This window comes from Anopheles bellator, chromosome 1, assembly GCF_943735745.2.
Source record: "Anopheles bellator chromosome 1, idAnoBellAS_SP24_06.2, whole genome shotgun sequence".
Classification (NCBI taxonomy): Eukaryota; Metazoa; Arthropoda; class Insecta; order Diptera; family Culicidae; genus Anopheles; species Anopheles bellator.
The window spans coordinates 56,489,526-56,507,748 of record NC_071285.1 but is presented as its reverse complement, the minus strand read 5'-3'; the positions used below and the strand labels follow the sequence as shown (position 1 = coordinate 56,507,748).

General features: G+C 55.4%; 4 protein-coding genes across 4 annotated transcripts; 2 read left to right on the top strand and 2 right to left on the bottom strand.

Annotated features, from left to right (window-relative positions):
• Window positions 1-4,428: 4,428 nt before the first annotated feature.
• LOC131216716 (mucin-5AC) lies at window positions 4,429-8,451 on the top strand. Its single transcript, XM_058211273.1, has 7 exons — window positions 4,429-4,951; window positions 4,997-6,780; window positions 6,855-7,492; window positions 7,560-7,746; window positions 7,825-7,970; window positions 8,040-8,175; window positions 8,245-8,451. Exons 1-7 carry the CDS (start codon window positions 4,450-4,452, stop codon window positions 8,449-8,451), a joined length of 3,600 nt encoding a protein of 1,199 aa, XP_058067256.1. The 5' UTR covers window positions 4,429-4,449.
• Window positions 8,452-10,276: 1,825 nt separating this feature from the next.
• Window positions 10,277-14,004, bottom strand: LOC131205241 (bromodomain-containing protein homolog). Its single transcript, XM_058197256.1, has 4 exons — window positions 11,620-14,004; window positions 11,299-11,555; window positions 10,816-11,226; window positions 10,277-10,748 (listed from the first exon to the last, which is right to left on the bottom strand). The coding sequence occupies exons 1-4, from the start codon at window positions 14,002-14,004 to the stop codon at window positions 10,277-10,279; spliced, it is 3,525 nt and encodes a 1,174-aa protein (XP_058053239.1).
• Window positions 14,005-14,334: 330 nt separating this feature from the next.
• On the top strand, window positions 14,335-15,524 carry LOC131206320 (OCIA domain-containing protein 1). Its single transcript, XM_058198839.1, has 5 exons — window positions 14,335-14,465; window positions 14,526-14,660; window positions 14,723-14,904; window positions 14,969-15,138; window positions 15,219-15,524. Exons 1-5 carry the CDS (start codon window positions 14,409-14,411, stop codon window positions 15,482-15,484), a joined length of 810 nt encoding a protein of 269 aa, XP_058054822.1. The 5' UTR covers window positions 14,335-14,408; the 3' UTR covers window positions 15,485-15,524.
• Window position 15,525: 1 nt separating this feature from the next.
• Window positions 15,526-18,096, bottom strand: LOC131206319 (cytosolic non-specific dipeptidase). Its single transcript, XM_058198838.1, has 4 exons — window positions 17,964-18,096; window positions 17,631-17,865; window positions 15,778-16,896; window positions 15,526-15,714 (listed from the first exon to the last, which is right to left on the bottom strand). The coding sequence occupies exons 1-4, from the start codon at window positions 18,005-18,007 to the stop codon at window positions 15,658-15,660; spliced, it is 1,455 nt and encodes a 484-aa protein (XP_058054821.1). The 5' UTR covers window positions 18,008-18,096; the 3' UTR covers window positions 15,526-15,657.
• Window positions 18,097-18,223: the final 127 nt, after the last annotated feature.

Below are 18,223 nucleotides of genomic sequence, written 5' to 3'. Positions count from 1 at the left end.
ATGTGTTGCTTCCCTGAAAGAGGCAGAGGCATTTAATAGATAATAACAGTTCTCGCTATTTAGTATTTTCGCCAGCTGAATTAATTTCATTTGAAAAAGCCTCATCAAAAGCGCTATCCGAACGGTTCAAGTATAGCTCGAAGGTGACTAGATCCGCCTCGCTGCACTTGAGAGCAAATCGTATGGGATTTGGAAGGGTTTGCTTATTTGTTGTGGACCGTTGCTAAAACACCGCCGCCAGTTGTCAAACATCCTGGGCCTACTGTGACCGATTTACGTTGCGTGAAGTTATTCAATTCGTTCGAATTCGAAGTTTCATATCAAAACTAGTTTTACGCCCCGTTGTTCAATGAATGATGATCGCCAGTTTAACAAAAAAACCAACGAAACGGAATGGTTCCTTGCGGCAACATTCCTCGACGGGTTCAAAACTATCGCTCGAAGGAGCGACAAGATCCACTTGAGATCGGCACTTCATCGGCCAACTAGATCCGCAAGCAAAAAAGCAAAGTGCAAACCGGTGCGCACCGATTCGACCTCGATTAACCCAGACCTCGAACGTCCAGAGAATCCTGTTCCACGGAAATAGTACGGCCTTCATCCGGTTTGCAGTACCACCGGCCGGCCCCCTCTTGGCCGGCTACCGGAATTCCTAAGAGCCTAAGCAGCGCCATTAAGTGGGCAGAGGAGAGGCCTTCGCCGGGTTGCGTCCACGTAAAGTGGCACTGATAGCGGTACCATACACAGGCTCTCTGTCACTGCGTCCCAGGCAGTGCCGCCAGCGTGAAAAACGTGAAATACCGTAACGGGCTCCCTGTGGCTGGCCTGCAGAGGGTACTGCGCGTGCAGTTTCGGGGTTATGTGGGTCTTAGGATGGGCCTTAATATGTGTGCTACACCATCCGGCCCGAGATATTGAATTGCTTTCGCTCCGCTCCGGGGCGGTCAAACCCATGCTGCCAGCCGCTGCTACCGCTGACCCATGTAACACAGACAAGCCCTGAACCGGAGCCAAACGGCCTATCGCTGCCGAGCCCCGTTGTAGAGAGCTTGAACTCGTTTTTGGGGCGGTTTTTTCGCCTCCAAACGCCTCAATGATTGCCCGGCTTTCCTACGGGCCGAACTACGATTACCGAACCTTTTTCGGATGTTGTTGCTGTAGCAGCACGATAAACGAACTGTGCAAAAGTGAGTAACATTATGCTCAATTCTTTGCTGCTGTTTTAAGGCCGACTTCTCATTTCCCAACACCGGTTGGGGAAGAAACAACATCCGAGAGGAGATCGTGCCCGCGGAGAGATCCGAACCGAAATCGGAGGGGGGGTTTTAGGGTCACCACAGTAGAGCTTGATGAGTGAATTTGGAAAATCATTAAACCTGCGCGGAAATCAGTCCGCTAATCTGCAGTCGCCCCGATAATGACCACTTTATGGTTTTATGGCGGAGCAAACCCCAACTAGCCCAATGGACTGGACTGGCACAGGAAAGGAGCAAGGTGTGTGCGCTAAAACAACCCTCCGGAGGTGCCCTCTATCCCACGGCCGGCCAGGTCTGCTGGCGGTTTATGGTGACGCACGCAGGGCATTCGGCATTCCTCGATTCTATCGAACATATTTCGCACCATAAACAACAACTTTCACTGCGCAGATGTGGAACACTCTGAAACTTTCCAAGAGCGACAAAAAAAGGGGCCTGCGGGGAGGACCACAAGACGCACAACTCAGACCCGAATGGCCCCGATGCAGCGGGCGGATCCGGTTTGCTCTGCCGGTGCACAATGCACCACACGACACCCGGCCCATTGAGTGGCGTTTGTCTTTCGAGTCCAATTTTACGCATGCACGACGACGCGCAACGATTGTTGTACCGAAATTTGCATTTCGTAACGCGCAAAGACACCCTTTGGCCGGGCGGTCTTTGGCCCGGTCGCCGAAAGGAGGTTGCTCACACAATGGCACGTAATGGCGCAACAGCAACCTATTGCTCACCGCCGACCCGGACACGCACGCTGACTCGAGGATTGCGCAAAAAGCGTTGGCCATCCGCTGCGACGATTCGTCACCAACCGGGTGGCCCGGTGAAGGTCCTCCACCATACACGTCACGTCACCGGGGCGGGAAAGTCCACCCGAAGGTGGCGAAGGCCAACCGCTGCTCCGGCCTGCAAAAAGAATTAGAGCGGGAAAGGGAAAGAAAGTGGCTCTCTCTCTCTCTCCGCGCGTCTCCCTAGGGGTGCTATATCGGTCGGGGGGCTGGCCAGGATCGATGAAGAAAAATGGGGGAAAAATGCACAGCACGAGCGAATAAATTTAGATCCGCGACCGCGACGGGCGTACCAACGACGAACTCGCGCTCTTCGGTAGGTGCATAACTGCCCCGAAGGGAAAACGGGCGCTACATATCTTGAGGCACACTCGCATACAGACATGTCGGATTCGAGTAACGAGTTCCGGGACGGTGAGATGCCCACCACCACTCGTTAACGGGGCTTTTTATGTTTATTTCTCTGAGCGCATTCGAACAAACAGAGCATAGCCGAGCGCGATGGTTTAATGATTAAGAAACGTGATGATCACACCCGAAGTTCCCTTGCACTAAACCCCCGAACACCGAACACCGGGAACTGGGAAGGTGTTGTGTAACCAATCCAAATATTAGCGAAACGGAGCTGAAGTTGGCAGCAATTCAATTATTAACACTCGCTACGATCTGCTACTGCCCGACTGGAATCGATCGATGGATGTTGTTCCAAGTTTGAAAGTAAGAGTGAGGGAAGTACCACCGGAAATGCGCCGCACTCCGGCAGCGACCCGAGCGGGCAAAAGTGAAACTTGAGCGCACCAAATTCGATCGACACTTCCGGGTCCTGACTGGCGACTGGAGGTGGGCGACTTAATAAAGAGAGCGCCCACCAGGAGACGTCTAAATCGTAACAAGGCCCGGCGCGTGCGGTAGGCACAATCCCTCGAAGACGTGGCGGCCACATCACTTCGTGGAACGGTTATTTGAACTATTTCACGGTAGGCGCCACAGTTATCGATCGCCCCGTCCGTTGGGTTCGAAGTGCTCGGGCTCGGGAAAGGGCTGCTCAACGAAAGATCCCGGGGGATGGGCCAACAAGGAAGATGGAAAAGCACGAGCCACGCACCGCCCAGCCCAGAGACCGACTGCGAATTGGGTTTTGTAGATCAGCTTTAAGCCGGCATGATGCGTGGCATCCGCGACGGGAACAGGTTGCGTTTGTGGTCGCAGTTATCATCGCAGCGATCGCGTGTGCTGTAGTACCACCGTAACCAGCGCAGTTTTAAGGTCAGCCCATTTTCCCGGAAAGGAACCACGGGAGATACCACGAAGAACGGAGCGAGAGCGAGATAGTGGAGCAATATAAAAAACGAGACAGACGGCTTGGTAACTGGTGTGCTGGTGATCGTCCGCGATCAAGTCCGCGATACGATCTTTCTAGCTCAACCACGCCGGGGGTATTAGATGCGTGTGATGTGTGCGTTTTCGGTGGCCCCCCCACCAAGTCCCTGTGATTTTATCAGCCACAACCTGTTTGTCTAATTATTTAGCTCGTTTTCACGATGCGGCTGAGTAGAGCAGGCCTTGGCTCTGCGCAAGACGTTTATTGAACCAGCATGGCCCACTTATTGCTATGGTTACCGTAAGGATAATTGACATAACACGAATGTATTTATGGTCTGTAGAAGGTTCATCGAATTTGAATTGAATTTCTTGTGCAAAACCGTCCAAAGCTGCTGCCCATGAGCTACGGTGCCTCGGTTTTATCGTAGAAAAACACAACAGGACAACGGTGCCCAAATGAAGGAATTGGCCCTCAAAAATCATCGTTGAAATTTGGGATACGTCTAACCTAACCTCGAAGCCTTTTCAGTGTGGTCGGTTCATGTGCTTTTGCTAACCGTTCCTGAAAACTGTTAAAAAACCGCCCGGATCTAACTTTCAGTCAATTCTCTAATTACAGATTCGGTGTGGCTGATCCGATGGTAGCAGCGGTTCGGCAAGGGAAAAGATGAGCGTCGCCGTCGATCGTCCTCTTCGCCGGATCGATTCGGGTGCGCCAAGCCGACTGAGCATCTTGCACTTTCCATCGACCAAACGAAAACTGTATCGAAAGTAGAGCGGAAGAAGAAGTAGTAGAAGAAACGAGCGGCCAATCCGCTGAGTGGCGCGAGAAGAAAACTCGAACTCCAACTCGAAACATAAACGAGCGAGCGATCGTTTATCATTTGCTATCTAGTTTCTAACGCACCGAACTCCGCAAATCAGTGGCCATGCGTTCGGACAGGCTCGGGCGATCGCTGCACATCAGCGGACTCCTGCTGCTGCTGCTGGTAGTCCTACTTGCGCCACCGATCTGCATTTGTCTCTCGGAAAGCCCGCCTTCCGACCAGCAGCCAGCGGCACTCAAATCGAAACGATCCGCCATTATGAACGAGTTTACGTCGCGCGGAAAGGACCTACTCCTGACGGTGGTGGACACCAACAGCGTGCAACACGAGGCAACCGGTCCGGCAGGGAGACAGGCACCGTCGTCGGGCCGTAGCGGGAAAGATCTGCTCGACGAGTCTTACCAGCGGACGAAGGAGCTGGCGATGAACATTTCGGCGGTCCAGCGGGCCGTATTAGCCTCCCAGCAGGCCCGGTTACAAGCGGCGGCTGCAACGACGACGGTACCGGCACCTGGCGGTCGGCAGAACTCGAACCCGGACATCCAGGACATCATCACCGGGATCGTAAAGCTGCTCAACGGGAACGTGAACGTGCAGGCCAATCCGCAGCCCACGCGACGCCATTCGGCCACGCGCATCAACAACCGTGGTCCGCCACGTATTTCCGAGGCCCAACCCCTACCGAACGAGTACGACGGGGAACTGACACCCCCGACCTCCCAGAGACCGCTGCTACAGCCCCACGAGCAACCACCGCCGGGTCCAGGGCATCCCCAAGCTGGCCAAGGCCAGGGACCCCGACCAGATCATCCGCTCGTGCGCCCGTTCTTGACCGGTGTTCCCATCCCCGAACAGATCGTACCCTCGATGCAGCACCCGTACCGGCCCGGCTTTGTGTCCCAGAACCGGCCCCCTTGGCAGCGGCCCAAGCCCCGGCCACCGATCTCACCCATTCGGCGACCAATCCCACCGTACAAACCGTACCCAACCAACGTCGATTATCGACCGGATGTGGGCGAACCGCAAAGCCTGCCGGGTCAGGCGGTTCCTCCGCCACCACCGCAAGCGCCACCACTCACCATCCCCACGTCTGGTAACGATCCGGGCAACGCGATCGATAACGTCACCGAGAAGGTGATCGAAGATCCGCCCTACGAATTGGCGCCTGGTCCGACGACTGAGGCGGACGAAGACGTAACCGCGGCGACCGAATCGGCTGCAACCCTGGCACCGGCGGAAGAGCCGGCCACGGAGGTCCAGTACACGATCGAATCGGCCACGAGCGCCGCCAGCGTGATGCCGCCTCCGGGAGCGCACGATCCGGAAGTGGTGCCAAGCGTTTACGAGATCAACTCGATCGAGTACCTGCCTTCGAGCGGAACCCTAGAGCCATCGCCGACAACAACGACCACGCTGACGACCACCACCACCACGACATCGAGCACTACGATCGATCCATCGAGCGATCGGGATCGATACGAGATCACTTCAACTCCGACACTGGGCACTCCCGACACGACAACGATCACGAGCACACGAACGACTTCGGAGACGACCACCACATCCATCGTCCCAACGAGCACCCAGGATGCGGCGACCGCGGCTACGAGCAAACCGACAACCCCGGACTATCGCTTCCAACCCCGACCCGGTCTCGTGCTGGACGATCCCGACTTCAAACCGGGTGGAAGCGGTGGCGGTGCGTCCGGTTCCAGTAACGTCATACGCACCCAACACTTGCCCCCGTTCAACAGCAACAAGCGGCCCGAAATTTACACCGCTCCGGCGCTAGGTGGCGCCACCGGGTCCAATGTCCGCCCAAGCTACGGCGAAATCTTCGACGTGACCCTGTCCGCCATCCAAGGCCCGGGTGGCTCGGGAGGCGCCGGCTCACAGCAAACGATCAAGATCAACCCGTACTACAACCAGCGACCCCGTCCGGGTGAGCTGCAGCCGGCTGGCGATGCCAGCATCATCCTGTCCGCGTCCGGTACCGATGGGTTCGTGTCGATCGACGGTAAACGATCCTACATCGATCTGTTCGGGACGGACAAAAAGACGCTCCGGCCAACGCCAACCGTTCAACCGACGGCCGGTGGCGTCGTGCGGCCAACGGACGTGCGGCCCAAACCAACGAAGGTACCACCGCTGCAGCCGGGCATCATCGGGACGGGATATGCAGTGCCCGAAACAGAGTCGCCGGTTCATGCGACTGGCGGTGGTGGTGGCAGTGCCGGAGGTCCTCCCGTACATCGAGGTTCCGCCGGGCTCGTACACGGCCAAAGCCGGCCAAAGTATCCTCCCGGTGGGTTGCCACCGGTCCGCATCGATACGTGCATCGTCGGTGATGATTCAACCTGCGACCAAGCGCAGAACGAACGCTGCCGAACGGAGAACGGAGTGTCAAGCTGCCACTGCCGGCCGGGGTACGCTCGCCGGAAGCACCGCGACCCGTGCCGCCGGATCGTCTCACTGATGCTGTCGATGCGCGTGGACAAGATCTACGAGCGGCGCATCCACTGGGATCCATCGTTGGCTGACCGGGGCAACGAAAAGCACCAGCAACTCAGCTACGAGGCCATTCGGGCGGTAAGAGGGCCGACTCGAGTCGGGCAGACCGGCAGGACTCTCTATAATCGCTCTTCTTGTTCTTCGCATTGCAGATGGACTCCGCCATGTCGATGACTCCGTTCTCGGACGAGTTCCTCGAGGCACGCGTCAACGGTATCTACACGATCAATCCGTCGTCGGCGGCGGCATCGTCACCCGGCGGCGGCGTAGTGTACGTCAACTACACCATCAATCTGGACGAGAACGCCGAAACGCTGCGGCCAGCACTCCGGTCCGACATCCAGCGCCATCTGCTGGGTGTGATCCACCGACGGAATAATAACATCGGCAACTCGGCCCTGTACGTCGAGGCACCCACCGGGGCCGTCTCGAGTGTGCAGGACGTGGACGAGTGCACTTCGGACGAGCTGAATGACTGCGACGAGGAAGCGCACTGCACCAACCTGTTCGGTACGTTCCGGTGCGAGTGCAACTATGGCTTCCGGGACCCGTGGGCCGATCAGCCGCAGCGGGCTGGGCGCGAGTGCCTGACCTGCCCGGAGTCGTACTGCAACAACCGGGGCACCTGCAGCTACGATAATGCCAACAATCGGCAGGTGTGCAAGTGTCTCGGCAGCTACTACGGCACGCAGTGCGAGATCGACGGGGAGGTGCTCGGCGTGGCCGTCGGCGCTTCGGTGGCCGCCGTCGTCATCATCGTCCTCACGCTCATCTGTCTGGTCATGTGGAGGTAACGCACACCGGTTCTTTCCCATTCGCGGAGATCCGTTCCTTAATTTTCTCGTTTTCTCTGGCAGCCGCAAGTGGCAACGGGAGCACAAGAACGCCATGGGCAGCCCGGTGTTTGGGTACCTCGGCAACGGGCAGGTCAAAACGCCCGTCATGGGCCAGGCCCCGTACCAGGTGACGCTCGAGGACCGCATGCGGTGGGCGCAGATTGCGGACGTAATGGCTCAAGCGAATCATTACGCGGTAAGCTACGAAGTAAGGGACACACGCCCCGAGCGCACGCAGGCGCCTCTCCTAACCGATGACCGATTCCACTCCCCGCTCCCGTTGCAGGCTGAACCCGTCGGCGGCGGCGGACGACCATCGTCGGCCATGTTTGGCTACCCGAACCTGCAGACCATCGGCAGCATGAACACGCTCTCGCTGCACGGGACTCTGCCGATGCACACCGGTACCCTGCCACCAGTCCCTTTGCCAAGGTACGAACGGACGTCCACTCCTTCACGGCCGCCGGCCACTGTAGCACTTCCTTCCTTTGCTCGTTTCAGAACGCTCGGCTTGCATCGCAACGGTATGCGGACGTTGGAAAACTCCAGCTCGAGCGAAGAGGAGGATCGGGCCGATCTGCTGGGTCGTAACTTCAACGTACCGCGGCCTAAAAGTCGTAGCAATGCGAGCGTTACGGTTAGTCTTAGGATCGGTCAGTGATCGATGGCCACACACGTTTACCACCCGTTGTTTTCTTCTCCGCAGTCCGGTATCTACTACGACGTGGATTACGCACCGACCGGCGCTGAGCAGCTGTACGGCGGCGGAGGCAGCACGCTCGGGGCCGGGCTCGGATCGGTGACCGGTGGCATCGGCCAGGCGGCCAGTGGTACGACCAAATCGCAAAGCAGCATACCAATGAGCACCTACACCTCGAGCGGTCGGCCAGTGCAGTCCACGTACTACAAGTGACAGACTGATTCCCCCCTTTGAAATCCCCCCCTTCGCCCACGTCCCGCGCCCTGAGAGCCTACAAATCGGTCGATCGTTGTTGTGATACATTGTTTGATTTCGGTGCCACACACAAGCGCGGACCATCCACGGATTCATCCCGACAAACGAACGCGCGACGAACACGAAGAAGCCGCCCAAAGGCGCCCATTCGGTAGGGTCAATAAAACTGTGTAAATGTAAATATATATAGAAACGTTAAAGTAGGCAGGGAAAGCGTACACTGTTAGTCTGATTTATGTGTATAGTGTAGCTTGTAGCTAGTGTGTGCGAGTGTGTGCGCGCGTACAAGGGACCACACTAGTTATCGATAAGAAAGGATTGTGGCTTACGATGGACAGTTTTTTGCGAGGCGAAACAAACGAATAATAAGGTTACTCGAGATCGAGAGACGAGATCGAACAAAAACCCAGTGTTCTACGGCCAAACGGCCCGAGAAAGGTAGAATGACAACGACGAAACGGAATAAAAGTAGGCTTGTGTTAAAAAGCGAACAGCTGAACCGATTCCAACCGGTTTGCTTGTGTGGCATTGTGTTTCATTGAACAAAGGACAGGTATCGTATCAATTGGTCAGACTTACCACCGGGTGGGATTTTGCGCAGGAATCTCGGCTGGAACCACACTTAGATCACTGCACTCTGTCACTTCTGTTACAAACGAAAACGATAGAAAACACAATTTATCCCATCGTGGCTGCACCGATTAAACCGATTGAAGCGAATCGATTCGATCGATTTCTCTGCCGGTTTTAATAATAATATATAATAATATATAATATATAACCATTCACATCCAAGCTAGCGACGCCACACGAACTACGGACCGAAACCGCGCGCACAACGAAAGACCGATGCCGACTGAGACTGATCAACGCCAGACAATTGAGACTGATCAACGCTAGACAATTGAGACTGAGTGACTGAGACAACTGAACACAACTGATTGAACGATTCATCCCTTCCGTTTTTTTCCTTTTCGTTCTTTTAACTCGAATCTTTATTAGTAGCGTATATACAAAAGTTCTTTTCCAATTGTTTTGTCTTTTAAAATTAAAAACACATACCACGGTCACGGCGATCGTTAGCTTCGTTTCGCACGTAATCATCAGCCAAAATTCCATCGTTTCATATAAATAGATACTACTAATATGATCGCGCTAACAGCGTGAAGCTTTAGTGGATGCGCATTCGATTAACGGAGCGCGAAGGAGGAGAGCTTTGTTCGGCATTCTAGTTGTTCTAGTTCCTGTACTGCTCCCGTTTTACGCGTCTAGAGAACATTAGTCCAGACGGAACGCTGCCCAGGGTCACATAACAGTATATACGATTGAACAAAGGAAAAGGTGAAATCTAAACGTCGATCGCCCTTTTTACAACATTCTAACAACTCTAAACACACACCACATCGCTAAGGTCAGCGAAACGGGCAAAGGGAAACAAAAGATAACCACCGGATACGTTGCTCTTCCGCACCAGCACATGGCGGGTCCATTCGATATTAACAAAGATTCTCTCTCAACACTTATCGGTAAGGATACTAAGATGAATACTCTCGGCAGGCGCCGTAGCCAGCCGAGTGCGCTTAAAGAATACCGCACGCACACACGCCTAACATGAGCCGTCGGCTTCCGCGTTGTCGTCCTCCTGGTCCTCTTCATCGTCGTCTTCCTGGCCCTCGTCCTCGTTCTCGTCATTGTCGTCATCGTCATCGTTGTCAGCCTCGTCTTGGTCGAGCCTCCCCGCTGGCCGCTTCCGGTGAGCCACCGATCCCGGCACACTGTAAAGTCATAACTTTCCCGCCGGTCCATCGGCACTCGACACTTGGCTGTGATAGTGGAGCGCCTCCTGGTACGCCTTGTTGACCGCCTTCCGTTCGGTGGCTTTGCGCGACTCGATCAGCTTGCTCTGGTCCAGCTCCTTGTCGACCCCGAGCAGTTCCAGTTTGCCCACGGGCAACCACTGCCAGGTGCGCTTCACATCGAAAAACAGCACCAGGAAGACGGGCTCGTCGTAGTTACTACGCAGGGCCAGCACGTCGGCGGGAGGGGCCGGCAGTGGGACGCCATTGTGCACGAACCCTTTCGGAATGCATGGATCGATGATGAGGGCCGGATACCATGGGTAACCACGGCACTTGGCCCACACGAGCTTCAGCGGCTCGAGGGCCGGCTTTTCCGGGAACTGCTCGACCGCGTCCTCGTGTTCGCCAGTCCCGGACGACATCTCCGTGTCGCAGAACGATTGATCTTCATCCATGCTGGAGCTAAGAAAGAGCACATTATTGAAAGAGATCCCGTTGACCGATCCGGTCGATAGTCACATACCCAAACTCGGACTCGGTGCCACTACCACTGAACCCACTGCAACTGCTGCAGGTGCTTCCGGTGAGGCTGAGATTGCTTTCGGAGTCGCTGATCTCGCGATCCTGCTGCCCACGGTACACCCGGAAGCTGTCCGGGATGGCTTCGAGCGATTTGCGGAGACCCTTTCCGTCGAGCGCGGACGAGGTGGCCGACTCTAGGAACGACTCGATACCCTTGCCACTCTTGCCGATGCGCTTGCCGCGGTTAATCTTTTTCGCTGACTTTTGCAGCAATTCCGTTGTCGACATGGCGTGCGGAGTGGCGTGCGCCACCGTTGTGGAGTTCGCTCCACCGATAGCGGCTTCACCACGTGATAGCAGCTCTGGCTTCTTCAGAGCAGCCTGTGCTTTGCGTGTAAACAAAACGGCCGTCCTGTTGGAATAGAAATCCCGAATTAAAACCTCGTGGATCTGGATCGAAAGAGGCTGCCTGGTGTGTTTCTACCTTCGATTAACGCCCGACGGGGAGGGACTGCTGTTGAGCACCTTCAGCGGACTCGTGTCGGGAGTGGCGTGTTTCACTCCAACAGCGACTCTCGCATCACCGATGGACGCGCCACTCGTCGATGGTTCGGCATGGAACGGATGGCCCAACTTTTTCGGCGATAAAGAGCCTCCGGCAAACGAAGCCGAGTGAGCCGACAGCGTAGATGGTGGCCCACCGGCCGGAGCCACTAGATCGTTCGATACGCGCTCGGTCAGCTGAAATAAAACGTCATGTTAGACTATTTGGTTCTCGGGCCACCCATTCGACGGTGAGTCATACCAGTGCCCGTTCCGGTTCCTTGCTGAGCGCACGTTTGACGCGTGCAATTTCATTGCGTATCTGCTTGATACGCTTCGATCGGGTCAGTGCGTGCCGGATGCCGTTCGCTTTCGTCAGCAGTGTTTGCAGCTTGCCGATGTGGTCGGCACTCGCCGATTGGCCCGTTATTTTCGTCAGCTCACTTTCGATGTCCAATGCAATGCTGTCCTCGCCGGATGTTGAACCTCTACTATGGAGAGTACCGGACGAAGCGGCGGGTGTAACCGAAACCGCCGTAGGAGCTGACACCGCCACCGGTGCGGCCTTCTGAAACATTCCCGAACGCTCCAGTTCCTTGCGCACGGTGCGAAACACAATTGCACCCGCGTCACGCATCCGCACGCCAGCCCGGTAAAACATCGTATCTTTGTTGTTGTACGCGAGACAGTTCCGTATCATCAGGCCGAAATCCTGCTCCAGGTCTTCGATGCGCACGTACATGCCCCGCTTGAGCTTTTGCCGCATCGTCCCCAGATCCATCGGGTGTTTCACAATGTCCATATAGTCCGGCACCTCGTCGATGTCGACCGGTTCGCGGAAGATTTCCTTGTCATCCTTGACCTCCAGCTGATCCAGAATACGATGCAGCACACTCTCGATCGGATTGAGTTGCGCCATTACGCACTGTTCCGTGGTTTTGATTAGGATCAGTTTGATCTTTTCCCGTTTGCGCACCAACTCACACAATAGGCGAGCGCGCTCGAGATCTTGCCGCAGGCACTGCCAGTACTTGAGCTGCTGGTACAGCTCGCGTGCATCGGGCGATCCGTCGGTCCGATCGCGACAGCCCGGCATCGTGCCTTGTGCCTGACCCTGTGACTGGAGCCGCCGAAGCAGCGGCACTCCGTTTCGATATTGTCGCTTGAGCGTCCAGTAGGCTATGAGACGCTGGATGAACTGCTGCTTCTTTGGGATGTTCACAAGCGACGAGATCTCTTCGATGCGATTTTGCGGAATGGTCGGAATCAGAATGACCGGCGCACTGGTACGTTTCAGGGCGAGCAGTTTCCGGGCTTTTTTCATCTTCTCGCGCGTCACCTCGCGTGCATCAGATAGCTGGGAAGCCGCATCCGGTGACGTTTGCAGTGCGTTCAGTGGAGTATGCGAGTCGCAGTAGGCCGTCTTTTGTACCACGACCGGATTGCTGTCAGTACCTTTGACGGTATCCATGCGCATGCAAAGCCCGGCCTGCTGCGCACACGTCACGTGGAACGCAGCGTAGCAGTAGCTTTTGTTACACTGAATGCAAGCCCCACGCCCTTTTTGCTTGCAGATATAGCACGTCAAGCGCCACCGGGCCATCGGGATCGTTTCGATCGAATCGATCGGCTCCAGGAACACAGTGTTGGCAAAGCGCACTTCTGGAATCCACAGCGCGCATACGACGTGTGCCCAATCACCCTTGTCGGTTTGTTTGAACGCTCCGCCCGTGTTCGGACATAACACACAGTTCACCGGCCGGCTTGGACTCTGCAAACAACGGCGACACAGCCATTGACCCTCGGGGATGTACGGCACACCGTAGCAATCCTGGTGGACGGCCAGGTTACACATGTCGCAGAACAGAATCACGTTCGTGTTTTGGCACTCGCCGTCCATGCAGATGCAGCACACGGCATCGTCGTCGACCACGGCCCCGTTTTGCCCGTTGGCAGCCGCCTGGAAGAACGATTCCTTCTCCAACCGGTCCATCAGCAGCTCGAGCGAATCCACCGTCACCGGCCCGACGTTCTGTGCCGCGCGCCGTTCGTTGATGATGCTCAGCCAGGTCGTGTCCTCCTCGTCCACATCATACTCCACTTCACCGTCCAGCTCTTCGCTCGACTTTTCGATGAACCGTATGTAGGCGTTCGGGCGCGGTGGCGCATCACAGATCGTGTAGTCTTCGATCTCCTTAAACTTGCCCTCGGGCAGCTGCACTTCCGGTTCCTCGGGCGGGGCCACGGCGAACGCCTCAAACTCGGACGACAGCTTGCACTTGCTCTCGTACTCTTCGAGCGACACAATCTGCAGTTCGTCGTGTACTGGAATTTTGATGACCTTGCCATTACAATCGAGCCGCACCAGTTTCTCGGCCTCCAGATACGTGATGCCTTCCTTCGGGGGGCTCGCAGCGAGCTGATTTTTCGGCGTTACGCCCAACTTCATCTTGCGACCCTTCTGTTTGATCTGTGTCGACACTGCGGTCGATACCGTCGGCGATGGATTGTCGTGATCATAGTTGTTCAGATGGTACTGCAATCCGATCACCGATTTGTATTTCTTCTCGCACATCGGACACTTAAACGGGCCCCCATCTTTCTTCAGCGTCTTTATGTAGTCGTTCACCTCGAAGTCGATGCCCATGCCGAAAACGTGCGACGTGTGTTCAGCGCTTTACCTGGTTGCTTTACCTCGACCGCAGATCCGGTTCTACGGTGCAGTCCGAAATCCGAAAACCGTCGCTCGCTGCTAAATGCTGCTGTGGTGCGTGTTTTTGGAGCGCGTTTTTGTTTACAACCACCACCGCTGCTGTGCAATGACAGCTCTTGTCAACGGACACTGGAAGTTGTCAAATTTGCTGGCAAACTGTGAAATATTTCACCATGCCGAAATGTTTCACTAGCACCAACACAACACATGAAGTTCGTTGTCAAAGTCAGCTGACAAAATTGCGTTGTGCCGGCTTTGCGCAAATTTCATCATTATTTACACTCACAATCGGTGAGTAGAAAGTGTCTCTGTACAAAAAACCCGGTCGCTACCAGGCCATGCAACGGAACGATCAGGTGCAGCAATATGATGGGCAACAACAAACGAATGCCATGGTAAGTGAAGGGCTGGCCTCCTTTGGGGCTTTCTGTGACCAATTCGGTTCGTTCGTGCAGAATTTTCAGTTCTCTCCGGATGAACTGCGCGTCCTGCGGGAATGCAATCGGGAATCGTTCTTTCAACGATCGCTCCCACTTGGCACGCTGCTGGGCCTAGGGGCATGGTATGCGGTCAACAACAACTACCTAAAGGTAAGATACCAGAGCGTAGCACCAGGGCCAGGTTCTAATCCAACTTTCACACCCCACGCCAGCCCAGTGCACGGTTCGGGCCGGCACCGAAGATACTGGTCGGCGTTACGCTCGGGTACTTTATCGGCAAGCTTAGCTACCAGGGCAAGTGTGCGGCTAAACTCATGCAGCTTCCCAATTCGCGATTGGCCGAAATGTTGCGTCACCGTCGTCAGCACGGAGCATCCGGAATGGCCGACAAGTTGTAAGTGTAAATTGGCTCCTGTTTGGTGCCTCGCCTAAGCTGTGTTCCTGCCCTTTTCACGCAGCCTTCCGGAGCAAGGGTTCGGCGCATCGAGTATGCTGACTCCGTTCGCTTCCACGCCCACCCTGGAACGCCACGCTGATGAATCGTTCACCAACAACGGATCGCTCAACATGGACGTAGATGTTCCACAGTACACGGGTCTAGATGATAGTGGCCGGCCAACTATTGACTGTGAGTTGAGAACCGGGAATTCTTGTTCCTCTCGCTACTCTTCTCTCTCCCTATCTCGCTCTTCCTACCTCTTGTTCCAGCAATGAGCACCCTCGATGAAGACCTGCAACTTCCGCCCGCCCCGAAAGCATCCAAAAGCTACGAAGAAATGCGACGCCAGAACCGGGAGGAGTACGTACGGCGCCACCAGCAACAGTACCGGGCGCCGGCGATCCTCGAAGACAGCCCTCCGATTCGCCGCGAACCGATGGAACAGAGAGCGAGTGGACCTTCGGACGACCAATCTTACGGTCCCAGCAGCACGGCGGGAGCGAAGAACAAATACGGTGACGCCTGGTCCCAGTAGTCACGCTTGACTATTACAGCAATAAATATAGTTGAGTAAAATAGGGTCTTCCGCTTAATTTATTGTGAATATGCTTCCGATTATACGCGGGGTTTTCAACCGCCGCCTTAGATTATGTGATGCTGTGTTATCGATAGACCGAAGTGGACGCAGTGGCTTCTGGCATGATTCCATCACGGAGTGCTGCTAATTTTGGACACCTCGTACAAGTAGGCTCCGAGTAGTTTTGTCTGTGCCGAGTATAATTGTCAATTAGAATACACCCCTCTGCCCACCATCAAGGTTCAACTTACCCCTTCGATGTAGTTGCGGACATCGATTTTCTCGTTCTGCGAGTGCGCTCCATCGTCGGAAGCACCCATCGGCAGCAGGACCACATTCTTGCCCGTCGTTTGCTGCAGTGTCAGCGTGACCGGAATGGAGCCCCCTTCACGCGTCATATCCGGATCGACGCGATAGACGTGCTTCGTGGCCGTCCGGGCCGCTTGATAGTGCGGATGGTTCGGGTCTTCCGTCCACGGTTTGCCACCGTGTGCCATGCGCACGGCAAAATGGTTCGGTGAGCCACGTTCGGCCCATTTCGCCGTCAAGTACTCCGTAACGTAGCGCTCGGTCTGCTCGGGCGTCTGGTTTGGGACGATGCGGATTGAAAACTTACCAATCACTTTCTTGGGAATGACCGTCTTCTGGCCCGGTTCATAGAACGCGCCTTCGATGCCATGGATGGACAGGCTGGGCTGCCGCCAGCGGTGCATCAGGATCTTGGTTTTGTCCTCCTGGTGCATCAGCTTCCGGGCACCGACCTCCACCCGATAGCTGGGGACGTCGAAGTGAATCGCATCATAAATGGCCTGCTCGTTCGGCAACAGCGGGGCCACCTCTTTGTAAATGTTCGGTATCAGAATGCGCCCTTCGCGATCCGCCAGCGTGCCCAGTAGGTACACCAAATCGTTCATCGCTTCGTACACGGTTCCTCCGAACACACCGCTGTGCAGATCCTTGTGAGCACCGCTGACCTCAACGTCGAAATAGCAGATACCTCGCAGACCGTACGTGATGCACGGCTTATCGGTCCCCAGCCAGTAGTTGTCGGAAATGCACACATAGTCCACGTCGGACAAGAAGTCCTTTTGGCGTGCGTACAGCAGCTCGTCGAGCCCCTCGCTGCCGGACTCCTCCATGCCCTCGAACACAAACTTCAGATTGACCGGCAGTGGTTCCCCGATCGCTTGGTAGCCTTCGATCGCATGCAGCCACCCGAGCACCGGCCCCTTATCGTCACTTGAACCGCGTCCGTATAGTTTGCCATCCTTCTCCGTCAGCACGAACGGTTCCGTTGCCCAGCCATCCTCCAGGAGCGCCGGTTGCACATCCAAGTGCCCGTACAGACACACCGTTTTCTTCGCCGGATCCTACGCGGGTCAATGGCGGTTGTAAAGAAAAAAGAAAAAACAGCAATTGATCAATAGCACACTACGATACGACGGCGAAGGCGAAGGTCGAAGGAAACGCCCTGAGGGAATGTGATAAGCCGTCTCATAATGGTGATGATAACACCTCATAACCGTTCGTCGCGAAGCACCAGCACATCAATCAAGTGCTTGACCATTGAGGATCTATTGATTGCTCATTTAATATCATGTTGCGCACATAGTAACGCGAGACCATCCCCCGGCCTACTTGGCGAGCTGCGCCGAGCAGGGTAAGCCCCCAGCAGCACGGGGAGATCCGATCCTCTTATCAGCAGTCCCGTCCCTTTATTTGTGGTCGGAGCATGAAGTAAAAATAAGCCACAAATCAACAAACCACGCGCAGCCGGGTCTTTTCATGGCGACAAATAAATTATCGCGCATGCAAACTGATTAGTCACCCTTCATTGAAAGCCGAGAACGAACGTAGTAGGCTTACGTTTGCTGCACAAGCATTTTGTAGCAAACGCGTTCGCGGCGCTGTTTACTTGACGATGCACTTTTGAATGACACCACCGAAGAAAATATTTATACGACGAGATTAACCACATTAAACACACGTCCCACACACCGTCGTTCCGGCACACCGCGATCAGTATAAGGTTCATTGACTTTTCAGCACCCCGGCTTTCGACTCTCGGCGAACGATCGCCGGTCAGGGAGGATAAACCACTTACGTTGCCCAGCGTCCCCAGGATAACTTTCGGGAGATCCAGCTCGCGACCATCGGACAGCTTCTGTTTGCCCACGTCCGCCAGCTCGACCGTCGCACCGAGCTTCTTCATCCGGTCGGCCGTCCAATCGACCATACGGAAGATCTCCGGCCGCGAATCGGCCCACGCCGAAACCGACTTGATGGCGACCGCTTCACGCAGCGTCTCGATGTAACGGGCCTGATTGGCATCGATGTGGCTGCACAGGGAGCAGGGGCAGATTGAACGACAGAAAGAGTGATTATTTGCAAGCACCCACCAACAACACCGGAACCGGTTCGACCGGCCTGAAAATACCTGAACAGTTTCTGTAAAACGGCGGGAAGCTTTGCGTCTGCCATTTCTCAAATCAACGTACTGCGGTTGCTGGGTTGCGCACTCACGAACGACGAGACACGATGCCACGGACGCACTATTGCCGATTGCCGACTGAACCCGAAAAGCACTGAAGATTGTTCCACTCAACCAATTCCGGTGATAAATACGCGAACTTATCGCGCGCGCAACCGCACGCACACCGAGGCGTACGGGAATATTTTCGTTTACAACATACAGTT

What these genes read in the sequence shown, in the direction of transcription:
- LOC131206320 (XM_058198839.1), top strand. Translation starts at nt 14,409, where the DNA reads ATGCAACGGAACGATCAGGTGCAGCAATATGATGGGCAACAACAAACG. An exon ending in TCCGGAATGGCCGACAAGTT is followed by an intron (nt 14,905 to 14,968) that starts GTAAGTGTAAAT and finishes CTTTTCACGCAG; the next exon opens with CCTTCCGGAGCAAGGGTTCG. An exon ending in TGGCCGGCCAACTATTGACT is followed by an intron (nt 15,139 to 15,218) that starts GTGAGTTGAGAA and finishes CTCTTGTTCCAG; the next exon opens with CAATGAGCACCCTCGATGAA.
- LOC131205241 (XM_058197256.1), bottom strand. Translation starts at nt 14,004, where the DNA reads ATGGGCATCGACTTCGAGGTGAACGACTACATAAAGACGCTGAAGAAA. An exon ending in AGGAACCGGAACGGGCACTG is followed by an intron (nt 11,556 to 11,619) that starts GTATGACTCACC and finishes GTTTTATTTCAG; the next exon opens with CTGACCGAGCGCGTATCGAA. An exon ending in GGCACCGAGTCCGAGTTTGG is followed by an intron (nt 10,749 to 10,815) that starts GTATGTGACTAT and finishes TCTTAGCTCCAG; the next exon opens with CATGGATGAAGATCAATCGT.
- LOC131216716 (XM_058211273.1), top strand. Translation starts at nt 4,450, where the DNA reads ATGAACGAGTTTACGTCGCGCGGAAAGGACCTACTCCTGACGGTGGTG. An exon ending in ATCTGTCTGGTCATGTGGAG is followed by an intron (nt 7,493 to 7,559) that starts GTAACGCACACC and finishes TTTCTCTGGCAG; the next exon opens with CCGCAAGTGGCAACGGGAGC. An exon ending in GTAGCAATGCGAGCGTTACG is followed by an intron (nt 8,176 to 8,244) that starts GTTAGTCTTAGG and finishes TCTTCTCCGCAG; the next exon opens with TCCGGTATCTACTACGACGT.
- LOC131206319 (XM_058198838.1), bottom strand. Translation starts at nt 18,007, where the DNA reads ATGGCAGACGCAAAGCTTCCCGCCGTTTTACAGAAACTGTTCAG. An exon ending in GTTTTACAGAAACTGTTCAG is followed by an intron (nt 17,866 to 17,963) that starts GTATTTTCAGGC and finishes CTCCCTGTGCAG; the next exon opens with CCACATCGATGCCAATCAGG. An exon ending in TCCGCAACTACATCGAAGGG is followed by an intron (nt 15,715 to 15,777) that starts GTAAGTTGAACC and finishes TACTCGGCACAG; the next exon opens with ACAAAACTACTCGGAGCCTA.